Source organism: Pristis pectinata, chromosome 29 (assembly GCF_009764475.1).
Source record: "Pristis pectinata isolate sPriPec2 chromosome 29, sPriPec2.1.pri, whole genome shotgun sequence".
Taxonomy (NCBI): Eukaryota; Metazoa; Chordata; class Chondrichthyes; order Rhinopristiformes; family Pristidae; genus Pristis; species Pristis pectinata.
The window spans coordinates 5,958,317-5,981,645 of record NC_067433.1 but is presented as its reverse complement, the minus strand read 5'-3'; the positions used below and the strand labels follow the sequence as shown (position 1 = coordinate 5,981,645).

At 40.0% G+C, this 23,329-nt stretch overlaps 1 protein-coding gene across 4 annotated transcripts in view; it reads right to left on the bottom strand.

The window, feature by feature from the left end:
- Window positions 1–3,719: 3,719 nt before the first annotated feature.
- The window catches only part of pax8 (paired box 8), a 55,743-nt gene continuing 36,133 nt past the window's right edge, over window positions 3,720–23,329 (bottom strand). For 3 of the 4 annotated variants that reach the window (XM_052040808.1, XM_052040806.1, XM_052040809.1), the window contains 5 exons: window positions 17,445–17,617; window positions 15,432–15,555; window positions 11,119–11,220; window positions 5,806–5,892; window positions 3,720–5,012 (listed from right to left, as the gene is read on the bottom strand). In XM_052040808.1, coding sequence (XP_051896768.1) covers window positions 4,891–5,012; window positions 5,806–5,892; window positions 11,119–11,220; window positions 15,432–15,555; window positions 17,445–17,617 — 608 coding nt within the window. In that variant the 3' untranslated portion in view covers window positions 3,720–4,890. Of the gene's footprint in view, window positions 5,032–5,805; window positions 5,893–11,118; window positions 11,221–15,431; window positions 15,556–17,444; window positions 17,618–23,329 lie in introns of all 4 variants that reach the window. The other variant, XM_052040807.1, reaches the window with a different exon arrangement.

The following is a 23,329-nucleotide window of genomic DNA, read 5'->3' as shown; positions in this document are numbered from 1 at the left end:
TGTTTTTTATGCAAATTCAAAAACTTGGGAATGGGAAACCATTTAACATATATGAACACTTTCAAATTCCTTGATGATGAAGGGCATATTTCAAAACCGTTGTGCCCATTGTTTTTATAAGCAGCTTGCAGATATTTCTTTTAGCACTTTCTTTAAGATGCTGTGCACTTTGTGCCAATGGACAGAATTGGTGCTTGCCTGCACTGTACCTTTTGATGCCAGAACATTACATCAGGGTACTGCACACGTTATAGAATTCCATTTCTGTAACTGAAATAAAAGTTGCTGTGCCAGTCATTTCCAGATCCATTTGGACATATTGCACAAGAATTTAACAGGATGTACAGTACAGAAACAGACCATTCAGCCCAAACAGTGCATGACAGAGTGAATGCTCTATGAGCCTCATCTCATCGCTCCTCATCTAATTCTTTTAGTATATCTCCTAACTCTCTTGGCCTTTATCTACTTGTCCACTCTCCTTTTAAATACATCCACCATTCACCTCAGCCATTCCCTGTGGAAGTTAAGTTCCACATTCTCACCACTCTTTGGGTTGTTTCTTCTGAATTCCTAATTGGATTTCTTGGTGACTATTTTATATTGATGACTTATAGATATGCTCTCTATTCTCTCTATTTATTGCTCTCTATATGCATTCATTGGTATTAAAAAGCTTTTATTTTTCAGATTAATGGTTTAAAGCAGATTCGAAACGAGAGAATGGAGAGTTTCTTAGGTCATGGATGGCAATTCCCATACCATTTGGGAACTTCAGGGCACCATGTTTCCTGGGGGGCACTTGTGTAGAAAGTGTCTCTGCTACTTGAGCTCAAGTCTTAAGTTCCAAGGTTGGGGGCTAGCTGGAGTCACTGCAGAGCAACAGGAAGGCTGAGAGATTTCTGGATTTTGTGTTCCTGGGTGGAGCGGGTGCGGGGCAGGACACTACATAGAAAGAATGGGAAAGGCAGGAAATGAAAGAGACTTCAAGAGATGTACCACTTTCAAACTGTTACTCGTTGTTGAAATCTTATGGAACTGATGACCCTTTCAGGACTACAGTCCAGGCCATGACAAGAGATGAGGGGTTTTATCCTCCTTGAGTCGGATTAGGGGAAAAAACAAAGCACAGGAATACAGTTGTTATAGGTGATTCCATAGCAGGGGACAGACAAGCATTTTTGTAACTGAGGTTGTGAGTCCCACATGATATGTTGTCTCCCTGGTGCCAGGTGAATGACACCATTGAGAGGGTATAGAATATTCTGCAGGGGGAGGGGAGTGAAGCAGAAGTTCTGGTGTATTTTGGTACCAATAACAGAGAGGGCAGGAATAGAGGCCCTACAATCAGACTTTCAGGAGCTAGGGAATAAGCTGTCCGTAAAATGCAGGATCTCAAAGGTAATGCTCCCTAGATTATTTCCAGTACCATCTGTCAGCAAGAGTAGAGATAAAAATATAAGGAGAATCAAGCAAGGAGCTTGGGAAATGGAAGGAGGAATTCAGAAACTTGGGGCAATGTGACCATTCTGAACAGGAGGCACCCATTCAAAAAGGAAGGGTTGCAATTCAGCAGGACTGGGACTAAAGACCTCATGGAGAGGTTCACTGATGTGGTTGGGGAAAGTGTAAATTAAATTAATGGGGATGAACACTACCATATGGACATTTAAAAAAAGAGGAGTAAGGTGCATAAAGGAATGAGGGTATTGAAAAGCACCAGGAGAGGAGGTCCTCCCATATTAGATTGGAGCAGATTGTGAAGTGCCATGAGACATTATTATAGAAAGGTTTAAAATGGATTTAATTCAGAACTATTGAGAACTTCTAGATTTGTCTGAATATTTAAAAGATTATTGTTCCCCTATCTTAATTAATTTTAGCTTCTTAGTCTACACCTTGCTAGTTAATCAATTTCTAACTCTGAGATGTGAAAATATTTCCTTAGTTGCCGTTCCTTTGAAGTTATTATAAGTTAAATAATTAATATAATATTAAAATAACCATTCCAAAATGGAAATCTGGAAGAAACCAACTCAACCTTCAATGGAGTTGGGCAGCATGGAATAAAAAGAGCTGAGAAAAGAATCTTTCCATTGAAATTCTTGGCAAGGGATATCTTGACATGATGGAAGAAACTGCCTTGAGCTCTCCAAGGCTAAATAGTCTGCCCAGAAACCGGCAGTTGAAGCCAACTTCTGCTGTGATCAATCAATCATAAATCCCACCCTTTCCATTAAAGTCAATATAATAGAAAATCAGGTGGGGTTCATAATAGGGACCAATTTACTAACACATGTTTTGTACTTCTGCCAATGCTGTTATTTGAATGGCTATCTTTGAATTATCATCTGATTGCAGAAAGCATTGCAAATATTTAGCAGGCAGCATCTGTGGAAAGAAAATTTCCACGATGAAGGTCATCAATCTAAAACTGTAGCACAGTTTCTTCCTCAACAGATGCTGCCTGATCTGTTGAATATTTCTAGTATTTTCAGTGTTAACCTCACAAATGCGTTCAGTAAAGGTAAAAATTGAAACTTGGGGGATGGTAGTTGGATAGGTAAAATTGTTTGAGAATGGCATTTTTCTTCTCTTATACAATTTGAAATATCTTCTGTCCCAGCTGGGTGTTTAGGTATTAGCTTTACTGAGTTAACATTGGCTTGCAAGATTAGTTGTAACAAGACATTACAATATTAACATTTTCAAAGCTATTGCTCCATTAAGAATCCTCAGTTTCTGCAGAAAGTGCTGCAAGGATAACACATGAAATGAGAGTCATACTCTTAATCTGTTTCCAGTAGTTGTTTCTGTTGTCTGACATTCTCATTGAAGATATGTTTAATGGACAGGGATGATAAGGTGGTACCTTATTGCTAACTGTATAGAGTTACAAAGTCATACAGTATGAAAACAGGACCTTTGGCCCAACTGGTCCATGCTGACCAAGATGCCCCATCCAAGCTAGTCCCATTTGCCAGCAATTGGCCCATAACCTTTTAAACCTTTCCAATCCATGTACCTGTCCAACTGTCTTTTAAAAGTTGTTATTGTACCTGCCTCAACCACTTCCTCTGGCAGTTTATTCCACATGGATACCACCCTTTGTGTAAAAATAGTTACCCCTCATGTTCCTCTTAAATCTTTCCCCTCTCACCTTAAACCTATGCCCTCTAGTTCTGGGAAAAAGACTGAGTGCGTTCACCCTTATTTAATTGGGTTTGTTATTTGGAGAAGTGGAGAAGAGGAGATGGTGCAACCAATATTTGCATTGTTTAGTACTTATAAAATCAAATAAGTCCTTTAATACATGAACTGAAATTCTTGAGTTTTGTGGGGATTTTTCAATTCTATCAGAACTCAATTCTTAACCTATAATTTAATGGTTATTGAAAACAATCTGAACTTGTTTTGTGTTCCAAGACTAGAAATCAAACTGTTGAAATAAACAGAGATCAAAATGTTGGAAAAAGTGATTGTTGGTGCAACTATGAACCCTGCAGTAACAAGTACTTGACTATGAATGTGAAATGTTCATGGTGCTTTACTCCCATCTTCCTGGCCCCAGTTCATTTTAAGACGCACACAGTTTGGCCTTTTCTTGTTAAAGGTCATATGCACTCATACAGGGAACAGGAATATAACAAAGTAAGTTCTCAAATAATTTCTACAGTCAGCAAATTTTATTTCCAAGATTTGAAATCATGCTACACTGAATTAAAATATTTTTCTTTTGATAGTTTCATAGTTTACATACATACATCGCAAATGAAAAATCCCAGGCCTGTGCAGGTTAATCAGGTCCTTCCAAAGTGAATGTGTTGTAAAACTGGCATTGGACATGGGTTGTTATAGGTCCTTAAAGACCCATCAGTCTGTGGTAGCTGAGTTATGTATTGCACACTTCCTCACGTGTCTAAAACTAGTATGCTTAATAAAAAAATGTAATTCAGACATGTGATCAATGTATTTCACATAAGCTGAGAATCAGGCCATTTCAACATCAAAGAATTAAACAGATTTATCTTGGACATGGCACACAAAGGTAAACTAATTGTAATGCATTTATTGATTTTTATTTTGTTTGTTCTGTATTTTGGTGCTTTTTGAAAGGTCAAATGCAAGCAGAATGGGAGGTTCAAATACAAGTGAATCTTCAAGGTGAAATTTAAAAATTCTTTCTCTTTGCTGCTACCAGTATCTCTAAACTATTCATATTTTTGCTGTCATGTCTTAAACAGTGGTGGAAGTGCTGAGGATATGCCTCGGCTCTGTAAAGACATTTTGGAAAGAGACATTGAAGTTCCTGTTTCCTTGTCATGGTCTTCTGTTGAGTTGTAGGGTTAATAATGATGCTGGTACAATGGATTTCTTGATCAGTCTGTCATGAAAGTCGCCAGCCTTTCTGTTTGTAAAGCTTTGTGTCATTTTAATTTTTTTTTTGTCTGCAGAAGCCATCCACTGTAACATTCAGTTACTATTAAATGTAGCTACCTGCTTAACTGGGAAAAGATCTCCCAATACATTATTGTTTCTCCAACTCATCACACTCATAATTAAAGTCACATGATGAGCCTATTAGAGCCTTGTATACACAATGTCTGTGGCCCATATTGAGTGTACTTTGCAAAATCCATGTATAATGTACAATACTAATAGTGCATTTGCTTTCCTTACTGTTCAGAAGCAATTTCTATCTCGCCATGGTCTATGGCTTTTAGTTGTTGTGAGTTATCTGTAAATCCAGAATAGGAAGGCAATTCACTGCTGAACTTATTTTGGGATCCTGTCTGGCATGTTTTGAGAACATCCGGTGATGAAATTATTGCCCATCGTTCAAATTTCATCATAAATAGAGTTTTCCACATTGCTTTGTGTTCAAATCAATTAGACTGACAGCACATGATTCCCCAGGGCATCTCTCTGCACAATTCCCTGGTTGCTGTGGAAACTAGAGGTGGTCATAGGCAGCCGCAGCAGCGGGAGGTGCGCTGGTCCTTGGTGTGGAACTATAATAATAAGGGGAACCTGAAAGTTAACGGACAAGAAGAAAAGACGGTTGGAAGAACATAACAATGCATTAACAAAATGTCATGACTCAGATCACATGGCACAGCTGAAGCTCTTTTAAGTAGCTTTTTTATGGTTAAATATTATTGAAAATGAAAAGCTCAGCACCCCTCAACTGGTTTGAAAAGCTTGTACTCACAGGTCACTTTCTATCATCATTACTGTAGCATTGGAGCACTATTATAAATAAATAGCTGTTTTATTCTCCCTAGTTTTCTACATTAGGGAGCATTTCCAAAGGTCTCAGGAATTCTCAAGTACCTCACTAACATGGCTATTTTGTTATTGATGTACCTAGTCAGTGAATGATGGCAGACAGGCTATTCTGTGTTCACTATGTTGATAGAGTCTGATCTTGCTTGTGCCCTGTGTTCACATGTATATCCTCACTAGTATAACCCACTGGGTAGTAGGTTATCCAGGCTACCTTCGGCTCTCTATTCCTCAAGTGCAAAGAGGTTACTCATAAGACGTATATTACCTGGCTGACAGGAGCTATGTCAACATATATCATCATTTCATTTGATTTTCAGAATGGTGTGACAAGCATTTCTTTGTAAACATCCTTGTCAATCTAAATCTAAAAAGTCAATTTACAAAATCACCACAAAAGAATATGGCTTGAAAGCCAAAAAGTAAAAGTAAAGTCAGAAAAAGACAAAGACGCTACATATACAAATTACTAGTTGAAAATAAGTCAAAATTTAACAGGTAAATTCCAGTGATGCTTACTTATTAATCCAGAGTTGGTAAAACGCCAGGCATCATTATAGGATGTATAGTGGGAGTGAGTGTAAGGGCCTCCTGAATATTCATTTCCTAGAGTCAGAATAATAAATAAAATTCATTTAATTATCACAAGCATTGTGCATAAAATGGCTCAGTTTTGATTAATTAGTGACTAATAGAATAGCCCAGCCTGGGGGTGTTTTTGTCTCTTTCTGATGTTCAAAGCAACCATCGAATTTCATGGCTGAGAGAAGCATTTTGTGTTACCAAAGCAACGCATCAACAATCCAGGTCAGGAGGAACAAGGAGAACATCTTCTGCCCAGTACATGCATGTTTCATCTTGTCTCATTGCAAAAATACTTAATCGCGTCAAAACAAAAGTCAACAGGTCAGCAAAAGGCCTGTTCAATCATTAACTGCCTGTTATGGAGTGGAAATTCCAATTAATGACCATTATTGCTGGGCATGAGAGTGAACTTTCTTCTGCACAAATTTTAACAGAGTTTCTTTAATTTAGTCTGAAACTCCAAGAAATTCCCAGCTACTTTATCAGACAAAACGTAATTCTTTATCTAAAATAGTCACCATTTTACCCCTAAAGCATTAATTCTCAGAGCATCAGCCATCGTACATTATTTACATTTGAAGTTGGTGAACTTAAAGATCTTCTATTGTTTAGGGAACTTTATGATCATTATTGAAGCCAAGAACTACTGATGTTCTGGCCATGCAAGAAACTAGAAAATAATCAGGAGCAAGGTTTTGTGTTTGTTTTCCCCTATTTTATTCAACTAGATGAACAAAATAGTCATCTCCTACTTAGGAAAACTGAGCAGTTTTGGGACAATAATTATTCTCATTTATGTGATGTGATTAGCACATCTGCTTCTGAGTGAATTATGCATTAATCAAGGTAAAAGGTGTCAAAACTAGAGTATTGAATTTGATGTGTTAGTGTAATTATCAAGCAGTGGGTGGCACAGTGATGTAGCTGTGGAACCCAGGGTTCAGTCCTGACCTGGGTTACTGTCTGTGTTGAGTTTGCATATTCTCCCTTGATTGTATGGGTTTCTCCCAGGTGCTCTGGTTCCCTCCCAGATCCCAAAGATGTGTGGGTTGGTAAATTAATTGACCACTGTAAGTTGCCCCTACTGTGTAAGTGACTGGTGGAATCTGGGGGAGTTGCTGGAAATGTGGGGAGAATAAAAATGAGATTAATGTAAATGGATGCTTGATGGTCAGCTTGGACTTGATTGGCCAAAGGGCCTTTTTCTGTGCTGAATGACTCTAGCACTCTATGACTCTTGGTCTGAGAAGGAAATTGTATTTATACTGGACCTTTCACAACCTTTGGACATCTTGAAATACTTTATAATCACTGAAATACTTTCGAAGAGTAGTCATTGTTACAGTCTAGGGAAGTGCAAAAGTAAATTTACATATAACAGCATCCCATGAAAATCTATGTAATAAATGGCCAGATAATCTATTGTAGTGATGTTGGCTAAGGGATAAATTTTATCCAGTTTACCAGGAAGAACCCCTTGCACTTTTCTTCAAAATAATGACATTCAATTATTTACATAAAAGGGCAGTTGGAGCATTGAAACCTTCTGAAAGGCAACATCTCTCCAACAGTGCTCATTCCTTCAGTACTGCACTGAATTCTGAGCCTTGTTTATGTGCAAACGTTTCACCTGAACCCAGAGGCTACAGCGCCATAACTGAGCCATATCAGTATTTCAGGTAGATGTAGAATAGACATCAGTCTGCATTGTTCCATCAAAGATTTCTGGTTAATGCAAGCCAAAACTTCTACACTATCATATCAAACTCTCCCAAGTCACATACAACATAGGTCAAGTACAGAGTAAGAATTATTTTATAGTGCCTTATTAAATGCTCTTGGATCAGGTACAGAATGAGTTGTCGAGTATATATCCCTTTATACTGCTGCCATAATGTGCCTCAACCTCAAAAGTACCTCTGTATCACAGCTGGAATTTCACAAGGAAGCATCCAACTAGCTTCAGCTAGTTCATCCAATGCCAAATCTCCATAAACTCTGAAGTGGAGCTCCCTGGGATATTTCCCGTATTACCCAGGATATCTCCCTGGGTAAAGTACACTAGTGTCAGGTAAATTCCTGCCATTTACTACCAGTCTTGAGGAATATAGAGTGTGCAGGAGAGAAACAGGAAAGAAATTAGGTGGGCAAAAAGGGGTCATGAAATATCCCTGGCAAGTACAATTAAGGAGAATCCAATTAAGTATATCAGGATCAAGAGGGCAGCCAGGGTAAAAGTGTGTCCTCTAAGGGACCAAAGGGGTAATCTGCATGTGGAGCGAGGTGATGTAGGCAAGGTCTTAAATGAATACTTCTCATCTGTATTCACCAAGAAGAAGGATGTGGAAGATAGTGAGTTCAGAGAGGGATATGTGGATAATCTGGAGCAGGTCAGTATTAAGGAGGAGGTGCTAGATATCATGGGATGCATAATGGTTGAAAAATCCCCAAGACCTAATGAGATCTATTCCAGATTTCTATGGGCAGTAAGGAAGAAGAAGATAGCTGGGTCCCTGACAGAAGTTTTGCATCTTCGTTAGCCACACGTGAGGTGCTAGAAGACTGGAGGATAGATAATGTTGTTCCTTTATTTAAGAAGGGCAGCAAGGATAAGCCAGGTTGGTGAGCCTTACATCAGTGGTAGGAAAATTATTGAAGAAAATTGTAAGGGAGAGGATTTATGTACATTTGGAAAGGGAAGAGTTGATCAGGGATAGTCAACTCTTGATCAACTCTTCCCTTTGTGAGGGAGAAATTTGTGAGGGGAAATTCTGTCTGACTAATTTGATTGAGCTTTTTGAGAAGGCATCTAAGAAGATTAATGAAGGCTGGGTAGTAGACATTGCCTACATAGACTTTAGTAAGGCATTGGACAAGATCCTGCATGGTAGACTGGTCCAGAAGGTTAAGGCATATGGGATTCAAGGTCAGCTGGATAATTGGATCCAAAATTGGCTTGTTAATAGGAGGCAGAGGGTAGTGGGGGAAGGCTACTTTTCTGAGTGGAAGTTTGTGACCAGTGGTATACCTCAGGGATCAGTGATGGAACCCTTGTTGTTATGATGTATATTAATGGCTTGGATGTGAATGTAGGAGATATGATTAGTAAGTTTGTGGATGACACGAAAGTTGGAGGTGTTATGGATAGTGAGGAAGGTTATCTAAGGCTGTAGCAAGATATAAATCAGATGGAAAGTTGAATGGAGCTTTGGCAGATGGGATTTAATCCTGACAAGTATGAGGTGATGCATTTTGGGAAATCAGATAAGGGGAGGACATATACAGTAAATGGTAGGGCACTAAGGAATGTTGATGAACAGGGGGATTTTGATGTTCAAGTCCATAGTTCTCTGAAAGTGGCAACACAGGTAGGTAGGGTGGTGAAGAAGACATATGGTGTGTTTGCCTTCATAGGTCAGGGCAGAGAAAATAGAAGTTGTGACGTTATGTTGCAACTTTACAAAACCCTAGTTAGACTACATTGGAGTATTGTGTGTGGTTCTGGTTGCCACACTCCTGGAAGGAATGGTTGCACTGGGGAAAATGTTGGGGAGATTCACCAGGATGTTGCTTGAATTGGAGGACGTTAGTTATGGGGAGAGATTGGACAGGCTGGACTAGTTCTCCCTGGAGCAAAGGGTGCTCTATTAAGGCTGACTTAATAGAGGTATATAAGATTAAAAGAGGAATAGATAGTGTAGATAGAATCTTTATCCCATGGTAGGGGTATCAAACACAAAGGGGCATAGGTTTAAGGGAGAGGGAGGAGTTTTAAAGGGGATTTGAGAGGAAAGTTTTTTTTACATGGAGAGTGATTGATACCTGGCTAGCAGCGGAGGTGGTGGAATCAGAAACAATCACTATGTTTAAGAGACATTTAGACAGACACTTAAAGAGATGAGGCTTAGAAGGATACGAACCTAATGTGAGTAAATGGGATTAGTGTAGATGGACAGAAATTCCTCTCAAATCCCCTTTAAAACTCCTTCCTCTCCCCTTAAACCTATGCCCCTTTGTTTTTGATACCCCTACCTTGGGATAAAGATTCTATCTACACGAAGATGCTTTCCTTTATTAGGCAAAACATAAAGAGTATAGGACCAGGGAGGTTATGCTAGAACTTGTATTTCTCACACTTTTGCTTCATTCCTAATTACACTAGTTAGGCCACATCTTGAGCACTGCAAGCAGTTCTGGTAACCGCATTACGGGTAAGCTTTGATTGCACTGGAGAGGTTTAGAGGGAATTTATGAGGACGTTGGCAGAACAGGAAAATTTTAATTATGACAAAAGATTGGAGAGGCTGGGGTTATTTTATATGAAACAGAGGAGGATGAGGAGAGATTTAAATGAAGTGTTTAAAATTATGAGGAGCTTAGATAGATAAAGGATCTGTACTCTTTAGCATGGGGTCAAAAACTAGGGGACATAAATTTAAGTACTTGGAAGAAGTATTAGTGGAAAGATGAGGGAAGGTTTTACACCCAGGGGATGTGAGGGTTGGGGGGGGGGGGTGGGGGGTGATGAAGTGGTTGTGTGTTCCAGAACTCTCTGCCTGAAACAATGGTGGAGGGAAAAACTCATGTCACATTTAAACAGTTCTTGGATGTGTACTTGAAGAGCTGTGGCCTGCAAGGCTATGTGGCCCTTTTCTGCAAGGGCCTTTTCTTTATTTTGCACAGACACAGTGGGTTGAATGCCTCCTTCTTTGTCATGGATTTTCTGTGGTTTTAATAGGGGATGTAACTTTGAAATGTGAAGAAAGTGAGTTGAGAAATTAAAAATTACAAAAGAACATAAAGGCTGTCGATAGAACACACTTACTATACTTCATAAGCTGTGTGCATTTCTGGTCACCACTTTACAGGAAAGATGTGATTGCACTGGAGAGTGTGCAGAGGAGATTTTCAAGGACGTTGCCAAGACTGGAAAATTTTAGCTATTGGAAAAGATTGAATGGGTTGGGGTTGTTTTCATTGCAATACTGGAAAATGAGGAGAGAATTAATTACAGCATATAAAATTATGAGGATCCTCACCAGAAGGATCATAAGAAACATATCGGTTATGAAACATAATGTACTGTATTTCTGCAAGATTTTTTCTTCCTTGTCACTGGGGCAAACATCTCTCTGTGCAATCATTTACCTGGGTGCAAGATGCAGGTCTTGGGCCACAGCAAATAATACCTAATGCCATGTGAATATTCTGATAATAACTGGAGATGAGCCAAATAAGAGTGCTTACCAGTCACCATTCCAGCAATGGCAGATGATGTGTAACTGGCTTGGCTATTTGCAGGAATGTGAGGGGGGTACCCTGGCAGTGTCGAGCTCATAATTTCACGCCCTAGAAGACATCATAATTTGTAAAGTTCTGGTTCATTGATGTCATCATTTCAACTCTACTGAGATACACATTCAAATAAAGTACTCCTTTATTAAATTTGCTCTTCAAGCCATTTTTGTCCCCTGAAGGCGCTGGGTACTATTCCGTGGATGCCAGCCACTCCTAGGACCTTTTCTGTGATTATCCTTTGGTTAGCACAGATAACAAATTATTCAGTCTTTGAGACACCTCATCCATTTTATCCAATGTCTGCACATTTGAAGTTGCCAGCAGGTGGCTGCTGGATTGTGATCAGTAGAAATATTAATTGAGATTTCCTTTTGAAACCTGAACATTGAAGCTGATCACTGCGGATTATCATTACTGTAGCCAAGGCCAGTTAACTATAGATCAGGACTCAGACCTCAGACCCTGAGACTGCTAGAGCTCATGAAACCTTACAACTGCAAAGCAAGTATCTTTAGGGAAAAGAAAAAGGATGGGAAAGGGTTTATTGTCATGAGTATAGTCTTGCACACTTTTTTGGCTACTTGCAAAAGGAGAATCCACATGAATTATCCTCTCTACAAACAGAACTTTAAAACATACCATCTTGGTCTTAAAGATCCTTACTGAGAGTGAAACTATTAGTAGCTGTTGCACACTCTTTGGTTCGTGAACAATAATAAAATGAATTAAGTGAAAGGTGTTTATGGATGACCTCAAAACCTGGTGGTGCTGGGTTGATGTAACAAAAATGAACAATATATTACATGATAATATAATAATAATGAACAGCAGTATATGAAGAAGCAGGTTATGAGGCTTTCTTTTGGTTCCCATAGAATACCAGATTGTTGGATTGCTTTTCCTGTTCCCCAGTCAAAAGCAGTATCCTTTGCATGTTGGGGAGTTCGGATCTACTGACAATGAGTCTGAAATGGCAGGAGGCAGAGCTGGAACAAATTGTAGCACCTTACTTGGAAATACAGCTTAAACACATGTGGGTGGTTCATGGGATAAGGTATTGAAATGGAACTACAGGCTGCCCACAGACACAGTTTTCTAAATGGAGTGCAGTCCTGGGAGAATTCAGCCTGCCAATAAGTTAGAGGCATAGATTAGTGGGCATCACTATTTTGTTACTCATTACCTGTTATATTAGAAATACTCCCATGGTAGTCTGTCAATACACAACTGGCTACAGAGAAAAAAAACAGCTTAAAGACAGTAAAACAATAAAAGTAATGGGTTATTCTCCATTCCAACAAACAGACAGTGAGAGAACAAACAAAAAAATCACATACTATAAAATTTGTTATTCAATTCCAGCAAAATAACATTACAGTATAATATAATTCATTGGTTTGTACATTTTTACATATAAAATGAGGAATATCATTGCTGGGGAGTTTCAGGCTCTAGGGCCTGGATATTCCAGTGCATCCTTGAGCGTGTGCTGGAGTGGCTGAGATACTGGGGGACAAAATTCAATTGCTTGTGTATGTACATGCTTGCATGCACAGGTAACAGAGGTGAAGGAAATAACTGGCAAAAAATTGGATTGTGTGGCATCTCTTTTTGTATGCTGTGTGATTCAATTTCAAGGAAAAGAAATATATAAAATAGGGATTCACTTTGAATTGTACGGTCTAGAGTTTTCATTGCAGTTCCCCTCTGCATCTGACTTGCTGCATGAGGCAGAGCCTGAATTCACACTGGCACCCAGGGTATGCAGTGCATGCCTGGACCCTACTTCCAAAAATTTTGTTCTATTAATCTGGCATGTTTCACCATTACTTAAAGAGGACCTACCTAACCAAGTCCTAATCCATGGAATCCTGTGCTGGGAAATTGTCATTTCCCCTTAAGGAATGTACTTACCCTGCGTTTCCTTGGATTTCCCCCTCTAATACCTTCACACAACCCTGGTAGCAAACCTCACCCAACTCCCATCCCCACAGTCTGTGATCCTTGTTTGACCCACTGGAAAAATCTGTCAATTTGATCTCACCCCCCCCCCCCCCAACAACTGATTTGCCAAAGTTACCATCCAGTCTCCCCAAACAAAGCCAAGATCCCTCTCTTTGCCCCAGCCATCTTTCCTCCAATGATTCCCAGTTGCCTGATCACACTAACCCTTATTGATCCCAGTCTCAGATCCTTTATCAACTGATCTTAGCCCGTCAGTCCCCCACATTCCACTTCCCAACCCTTCGCTCCACAACTGTCCTCCTCCTAGGCCTCTTCCCTCTATGACCTCCCTCCTACCCCTTCTTGTGACTTGGCCCCAGGCTTTGCACCATCCACCTGCTGCAAGGACTTGAAACTTGTCTGCCACTGTATTTTCCAGTGCAGAACTTATTGTTAGCCTACTGTAACTACTTAATGTGCCTAAACTGATGCCTTTCAATTTCAAGGCAATAATAGATACAGTTTTTAGTATCCGCAGGATTTTCAAGTGCCAGCCACTTACCAAGATTTTTTTTAAATGATGGGTTCAGAATACTGTAACACCAGTGACTGCTACGTATTTTGATCAAGAAGGAAACCACTATATAATGATAGTTCTATGTAAATATCAGCACAGGAACAAGGAATAGTTTTAAATACAAACAACATGTACGAATTTAAGAGTTAACATTTCAGGTCGAAAACCCTTCATCTATTTTAACAAGGTCTTTGACCTAAAATGTTAATTCCAATTCTCTTTCCACAAATGTTAAATGTTCCAGCAGTTTCTAATTTTGTTTTAGATTTCCAACATATGCAATTTTTTTTTCTTTTCATGTAATAATTTAATTCCTTTTTAAAATCATGCTTGGCAATTCAATTGCATATTACTGTTCACTGCAGGATTGTGAAATTTAAAATTAATCTTTCCGAAAGTGAAGCATGATAATGACCATTTCCAGGTTGTTTTGCATCACTCAGAAAATCTACCCAGGCCATGTCTATGACCCCAGCATGATTCTCGTGGCGGGGCTGCAGGGGATCTCATCATATAGGGCTGAAACGAAGAGAAGTTTCTCACTAAAGACACGTGAATCTTTGGAATTCTCTACCCTGAGGCTCAGTTATTGAGTGCTTTCTAAACAGAGATCAGTTGGATTTTTGGATATTAAAGCATATGGGGGTAATACAGGAAAATGGTATTTGAAGTAGTAGGTCAGCCTTAATCTTGTTGAGCAAGCTGGAGGGATTGAATGATCTACTACAAGTTCTTATATCCTTATTTCCTGTTCAATATTCTTCTTGGAGCAATATGGGAAACTTGGACCACATTTCCCTTTGGGAGTACCCATCACTGGGCAGTCCTGGGCCCTTCTGTGCAATAATGATTCTAGAATCTCAATTCTATACTATACCATGACCTTAAAGTCACAACATTCATCTGGAAGACTTGCAAGGTATGTAAAGTACTTATCTAAACTCTTAATACACCATTAAGTCTTCCTCCACTACCCTCGCATCACATCAGTTATGACCCCCAGCACTGCACCAACCCAGCCACCATCCCCAACCTGCCACCCTCTCCCTTTTTGTCGCAGTCTGGAGCCCATGTCTCCTGCCCCACCCCCAATTCTTGACCATCCCACTATCATACCACTAGGATGCTGGTCCCAATCATGACCTCTCTCCCAGCATCCAATTTCCAACTGGGTCAACCATACAATTGTTACCCCACCCCATCATTGCCATTTTAGCAAAATTTTTAGGATGAATTAGAATTTCTAGGTACATCTTCGAACATTTTCCTAGTGAAGAATGGTGACCAATGGGTAACTTCGCCAGAGCATTTCCAATGCTGATTGTTGTGGTGCATAAGTAGTGACTCTTCCTTCTCACCCTCCTCTGCCCCATGTATTTACCTAGCATCTGTCACAGTATTATCAGTAAAAATGAAGACTTCCATAATGCAATATGAAGTACAGAAAACCTATTTCTTTATTTTTCACCTTGACTTGTGAATGGGTCAACATCTAAAATCTTTTGTTGTCAACTTTTCATACAGAATCTAAATGCAATTTTTTGGTTGGATTTAACGCTCAGTCCCTGTGCAAAGAGGGTCTGAAGAGAGTCTAAAATGAAGCCCATGTACACCATATAGTGTATACTGCAACTTAAGGCACTCAGTGTTTAATTCTCTGCCATTCATACATTCATTTCCATACTTTTTCCACTTAATTTTTAGACCATTACACCCCAGAGCCCTCTACAATAATACTCACCTGTAACTACTGAGTATCCCTGCGATCCAGAGATATTCCTGCCTATTGGAGTGGCAGAAGAGGACAAACTTGGCTTCCCTTCATCCATTCCATTGTTTAAGGATGAAAGTGGATACAGAGGGGTCTGGAACATGAATAGCACAACATGATTGCAGTTTAAGTTGCTTGCTACCAAGGTTTTCCATCTGTAGATGGTGGCATTTAGCCCGAATTATAAACTCAGATTACCAACTTGATGTTTTTGACCTTGATTAGAAAATGGGTGACCTTATTCAAACATATAAAATCCTAAGGGGGCTTGACAGGGTAGATGTAGAGATGTTTTCACTGGTGGGTAAGCTACAAACAAGGGGGCATAGCTACAAAACAAGGGGCCATTGATTTCAAAACTGTGCAGAAATTTCTTCTCTTAGAGGGTAGTGAATCCCTGGAATTCTCTGCCCCTAAGGGTGGTGAAAGCCACATCATTAAGTATATTTAAGGTGGAATAGATAAATGGAGACACAAGAGACTGCAGATGCTGGAATCTGGAGTAACAAACAAACTGCTGGAGGAACTCAGCAGTTAAGCAGCACCTGTGGAGGGAAATGGACAGTCAACATTTCGGGTCAAGACTCTTCATCTGGACTGAAAGGAGGTATCTAGTATAAAGAGGAGAGGAAAAGGGAATAGAGCAAGATCTGGCAAGTGATAGGTGGATCCACGTGAAGAAGGATGATAGGCAGATGGAGGAGGGAAGTCTAGGAATAGCGACAGAGGCTGGGAGGTGATAGGTGGAGGCAACAAAGGTTTGCAGATGATGGAAAAGAAAGGAAAGTGGAGAATGGAATAAAATAAGGGAGGTGGGAAGGACAGGTGGGAAAAGTAGGGGCAGGGGACCCAGTGGAAGGAGTGGGTGATGGGCAGATGGAGTGGGTGGAGGAAGGGAAAGCAACAGGGTGATAGGACTGCTGGGGTGGGTAGAGGAGAAACTGAGTAGATCAGGAGGGGAGAGGAAAGGGTAAGAGGAGGAGCAGATTACCTGAAATTGGAAATAGATGGAGATACATAAATATTTGAAAGACTGAAGAAAGAATTAGGGTTATGGGGAACTGGCACTGAAGAGGAGTTGAGGGCAGCAATAATCAGCCATGATCATATTGAAGAGAAACCAAGGACTGCAGATGCTGGAATCTAGATGAAAAACAAGATGAAGAATGCCCACTTTGAAGAAGTTTTCCTTTCTTCGACAGTCCTGAAGAAGGGTCCTGACCCGAAATGTTGACCACCTGCTTTTCTCCACAGATGCTGCCTGGCCTGCTGAGTTCCTCCAGCATCATCGTGTCTTTATGATCGTATTGAATGGAGGGGCAGGCTTGAAGGGCCTGGTGGCCTATTCCTGTTCATATTTTCTTATGTCCTTGTGTGACTGCTCTCAACTATTCTTGCCCCCATGGTGGATGAGTTTATTTATGGCAACGAGTCGACTTCTCCATCCTGGGAATGTTAAATTTGAGGAAAGCTACTACCAAGCATCAGGAGAACTTTGTCATTCACACTTTGTTCAACATTTATTTGACTTCCCAAAATGCATCACCCCACACTTGTCAGGATTAAATTTCACTGCCAACGCTCTGCCCAACTTTCCATCTCATCGATATCCTGCTGTACCCTTAGACAATCTTACTCACTGTCCACAATTCATTCAAGACAACATGTGATGTCTTTGTGCACTGATCTCAGAACCTTTATCAGAACATTTTAGCTGAATAATTCAAAACAGAGCTCCATGAGGGAAAAGAATGAGTAATCATCAATTTACAAAAGCATGCTTTACTGATTTATCCTGATAAATGCTGTCTCAAATACACGCAAGTGTCAAGTGACTGAAATAGTGAGCAACCAATTTAGCTGAGTTCACACAGGACATGCATCCTGGTGTAATAAACTCTAGCACAATGGCATATTTTGAATTTCAATAGCTAACCACTACTTCGGCCACTGTGCCAGGAGTGCTGGCTGTTCTTCACTCACCTGCTCTCCCTTGTTATGGCTGGCAGTTGCAAAGACCTCTGTGTAATGCTGTCGTTCAAAGGCACAGTCCAGGGCCTCAAGCTGCTGGGCAAAAGCCTCGGTGCGGAGTTGCTTTCGAGGACCCCCACTACTACTCTGGGAATCAGCACTGATCACACAAATATCCTCCTCACCTGCAAAGGAAAATTAAAAATGTGCATTTATCTTTGCTACATTTATATAAGCAAAATAACATTTAAAGAAGTCCAGTGATCCACTTCTCAATTTGATTCATATTAATACTAAAATCTGTCATCTCTGTGGTCTGTATTGACTTTAACATTTCTTATACATGCTTCTGTGCTGTTATTGAGCTTTTATACTGTAACCTCTCATGTCTAATAGCTTGTTTTGAAGCCTTTTGCAGCCTGTCTTATACTCTCATATAATTTATATATAGTATGTTGTCTGAATCTATGTGCCTGTGATGCTGCTGCAAGCAAGTTTTTCATTGTACCTGTACCTCACCGTACTTGTGCATATGACTATAAACTCGACTTGACTCTTTAACACCCCATATCAAAATACAAGTCACTTTAATGTTATGCCTATATACTTAACATACATGCTCTTGATTCATTGCTTCAAACCATGATCACTTCTCCTCTAAAAAATACATTCAAAAATGCAGTTTCCAGAGGCAACTGAACTTCAGAAAAAGCTCAATTTATAACAGGCATAGTTAGATTTCATACACAGCATTACACCATCCTAGAACTCCAATGATCTATTTTAAAATTATTTTATATATTCTAACATCCTGAAATTTCTTGGACTGTGGTTCTAGTTATTGCTGAGGGATAATTCCTGCCAGTTCCCTGCAGAGTAGCCCTGGATGTAGTGCATATGGATTTTCAAACAGCATTCAATAAGATGTCACACAAGTGGTTATTACGTAAATTTTCCACATCAAGTTCTCGGGATGTGGAATGCACCAGCTGAAAATATGGGGAAAGAGATTCAATAATACCATTCAAAAGAGAACTGAATAAGTACTTAAAGGGAAAAAGAATAAAAAGTTTTATAGAACGAACATGGGCATAGGATTAATTGGATACTCTATCAAAGAGCAAGCACAGGCTAAGTGTCCTCCTGTATCATTGTACAATTCTATGTGAGGTATCAAGAGAGATTTGAGTCAGGGATTGTTTATTGGAAAGCAACAGATAATTTTAAGTAAAATATGTTCAAAATAGCTTAGAGAATGTGAACCGAATTTTAGAAACTAAAGTCAGGTGCAGAGAATTTGTGTTTGATTGCTCCACACAGAGGGAAATAAAATTGTTTAATCAATTTCCCCAGCAGGTAGATAGTCTGTAAATGCTTGCAAGTGCATTGGATGACACAGGAATGAATGAAAAATGTTCATTTTTAGAACCAATCAATTTGACCACAGACTTAATTGTTCCATACTGCCCACGTTCCTACATAACCCACAAATAAATCTTTATTGTTACACTATTTAGGTAGGTCAACAAACCCCAGCAACCATTCTATTTGATGCAACTAACAATTAGTGCATAGATTTACAACCCTCTACATAAAGAAATTTTTCCTCATCCGAAGACAGTGACTCCTGGTTCTAGCTTCTCCAGCAAGTGGAGCAGCCTCTCAGCATCTTCTCTGTCAATCCCTTCCAGAACCTTGAACATCTCAATGAGATTTTCTTTCATTCATCTAAACCCCACTAAATATGAGCCTGCTTCCTCAAATGTTCTTCATTGAGCAACCCTCTGGAATTGACCTTGTATATCTACACTGCACTGACTCCAAAGCCGGTACATCCTTCCTCAAGTACAGAGTCAGGAGCACTGACTCAACATTTTAGGACAGTCATGAAGCCAGCAAGCTCACAGCATAATCATCAATCTGCTAATTCCCCTTGAATCATAGCCACCTTGTCTAAAAAATGAAGACAAACCAACTCTGGCCTTTATTCATCTAACATGATTGCTTTGTGCACCATTCTACTAATGACATCTTAATTACAGCTCCATTAGGTCAGTTGATAAATGTAATTATTGATGTAGTAGAAAGCCTTACACACCAAGTAGGCCTCAGTTTTGACCCCTAGATTGTGCTGACTAAGCTGATTTTGGTCAGGCTGGCCACATAAGCATTATAGCAGGCCTCAGTAGCTTTAAATTAGGGAGGGAAACCCAAAGATTACAGCAAACTATCAATGTTTTCAGGAGGGTTGGGGTGTAGGGATTAACTGCAGGGAACAGTAGCAGAGTGGGCAAATGATCCAGAGACACACATTAACAATACTGTGACACAAGTTCGAAACTCCCCATAACAGGTGGAGTAGTTAAATTCCATTAATTAAGTAACCTGGAATGAAGTAAGGCAGTATGGTTAACAGGGAAGAGGAAAGCTTTTGACATTAGGAGGATGTACTGACAGGTATTGCATTTGGGAAGATGCAACATAGTAAGTGAACATACAATAAATGAGAGCATATGGGAGGTGCAGAGGAATAAGAGTAACCTTGGAGTGTACATCTACAAATAATTAAAGGTAGCAGAACAGGTAGACAGGGTAATTAAAAATGCATACAAGATGCTTTCCTTTATTAACCAATATGTAGAACATAAAACCAGGCATAAAACGTACACAATATTAGTTAAGCCACAGCTTGAGTATTGCTTACAGTTCTTGTCACTGACTTTCAGGACTGGAAAATGTTAGCTGTAAGGAAATATTGGATAGGCTGAGATTATTCTGTTTGGAACTGAGGGGTGATTTAACCAAAGTGTATAAAATTATGAGGGTCTTAGGTAAATAGGAAGAACCTATTTCTTTTCTTCGGGGTCAAAAGCCAGGGAGCATAGATTTAAAGTAATTGATGGAAGGATTATGTCAAAAATGAGGAAAATGATTTTCACCCAGCTTGTGCAATTCACTGCCTGGAAGGGTGGTAGAGGAAAAAAATCCCTGGATGTGTACTTGAAAAGCTTTGATTTACAGGGCTAAAGACCTAGTCATGAAAGGTGTATTAGGCTCAGTAGCTCCTTCCTGATCAGCACAGATGCAATGGACCAAATGACCTCCTGTGTCATAAATTGCCTCTTTGAAACTAAACGTCTCAGTAACAAAGATCATGAAATTGCCGGCATGGTAAAGAGCCATTTGTTTCACTAATTTCCTTCAGGAGAGGGGCGTGGGAGGAATTTGCTATCCTTACCTGGTTTGGGCATTATATGATCCACAGCCCTGTCTTTTTCTCAGGCAATCCCTCAGGATCGAGGATGACTTGCTTCCACTCTAGTTCTCTGGGTTTGGAGGGGCTGATTGAGGTCAATCTGCAAACCACAGACTCTTCCACAGATGGTGCAAGAGGGGCCTGATAGGCCAGTCACTTGGGTAGTTTGTGAGCTGGTGCACTCCTTCCGCCATTGACGTGGAGCTTCTGTGTGCTCCTGAAGCATGCAACTGGGGCTCTCAATACCATCCCAAATGCTCCTTTTCTATTTTGAGCAGTCATGGGATAGAGGTTCCTAAAAGTAAGTGGGGATGTTGCAATTTTTCAAGGAGACTTTGAGAACATCCTTGAATCTTTTCCTCCATCCACGTGGTAATCTATTCCTGTGGTGGAGCTTGGAATAGGGTTTATTTTGGGAGTTTGGTGTCAAGTATAGAAATGACATGGCCTGCCCAACAGAGTTGACTGAGTGTAACCAGTGCCTTAATCCTGGGATGCTGGCCTGGAAGAGGACTCTGATGTTGGCTTGCTTATCCTTCCAGAAAATTTGGAGGATTTTGTAGAGGAAACATTGATGGTATCTCTCCATTATCTTGAGATGCCTACTGTAGCTAGTCCAGGTATCAGAAGAGTGGGCATTACTGCTGCCCAGTAGACTATGGGTTTCGTGCTAGGTTTGAGGTCTTGATCTTCAAACACCCTTTTCCTTAGTTGGCCCAAGGTTGTGCACTGAAAATGATGGCAAATCTCATCATCCATGCCTGCTAATGCTGAGAGGTGGCTCTTGAAATATGGGAAGTGGTCCACTTTCTTCCAGGGTATTGCATAAACCTTTATTGTCAGAAGGCAGCATTATACAGCAGGGATAGGTCACTAGGGGACCTTTGTTTGCACATGTTGAGTGTAAGACCAATCTCTCGTATGCTTCAGTGAACAAATTGAAGGTGATTTGGAGCTCAGGATCCAAATGTGTGCAAATATTCATCTGCATACTTCAACTCAGCTGCATATACAAATGTTGTCTATCTGCTGGGGGTGGTTGAGGCGATCTTAGTTCAGGAGTAGAGATGACATGGATTGAGCAGTTTCCCATTAGTCCCTTAGTCCATCAAAAATTAACTCTTAACTATCCTATAAAGTTGTCTAGTGAGCCTTTCAGTTGTACCATGCACCAGCACATTAAAGCAGAATAAAATCAAACAAATCATCTAGCATCAGTCCCAGCCCTGGACTGGGACACTATTGACCTTGCAAAGTCCTCGTGATAAACATCTTGGGGACTGTTGTCAAAACTGGGGTAGCTAGACTAATCAAGCAACAGCCTGATGCATCATACTCTCATATCTGTGTTTTAAAGCGAACCTGCCAGATTCCTCCTTCAGATCCCTGGCTATGCCCTGTTCCACTGGCAGGACAGATGCACTAGAGATGGCGGCACATTTGTATGCAGTTGGGAAGTGGGCCTTAAGATTCCTCACAATGATTCCAGATCTCATGAAATCTTGAGAGGATGGAAACCTCCTGCTGATTATTAGCTGGTGGATCAGTACAGTGCCTTGATGAAACAGCACAGGGTACACAGTAAGTACTCTGGGCAGGGGAATTCAATGTTCACCACAAAGAAGATTTAATATCATCACTGCTGTCAAAGCTGGGTGAACCCTAAAGGGCATAGCTTTCATCACTTGGGTAAAATTGAGAGTATATTGATAGGGCTATAATTAGATGGAACAAGAGAATACAGAAAGTACTCACAGGTCAGGTCATCAACATTAGTTGTGATTTTTCTCTCTACGGCTACTGCTTGACTTGTCGTGGACTTCCAGCACTCTCTATTTTTATTCCAGCTAAGTACAGCCATTTCAGTTTACTCTCGATCTCGGGAAAGTGATGGAAGGGGTTGTTGACAGTGCTAATAAGCAATTTACTCATCAATAAATATTAATTGATGCTCATTTGCATTTCATCACAATCACTCAGCTTCTGACAACATCAGAAATTTGGTCCAAACATTAAAAAAAGAGGTGAGGTGAGCGTGACTGCCTTTGACATCAATGGCCAAAACACCTAAGATGAAAAGAATTTTGTACCCATTTATAAAGGAGATTCATTTAGTAACTGAATCATTCATAATGACAGTTAGAAAGAACAAAAAGTAAGATGAAGTAAATTAGGGAGCTTTGATTGTTATTCATAGTTAGTCAGCAAAGGATGGTAGACTTGGAAATCTCTTCCACAAATGGTAAATAATGCAGGATAAAATGATCATTTAACAATGGCATTGAATTGTGTTAACCTAAAGCATTAGGGGATATGGGAAAAGGACAGAAATATCACAAATCAACCATGATCTCATTGAATGGGAGAACAGATTCAAGGGGTTAAATAGCCTACTTCTATCCAGTGATGCAGTGATTTATTAGAGTGCTTTTCATGATCAAATTCAGGGAACAACTTTGAAAACCTGTCTAAGGTATCCATAACCAGCAGAGAGTTGCATATATATGTTTTAATTATGACTCATGAACAAAGATGATTACTTCCAATGAAAGACAAAAGTTATATTTTAACTCACAACTGAAACTGCCAGATATTCTGCTGTGAACCAGTTTAGATTTTGATGGGGCTGCCAAGATATTTC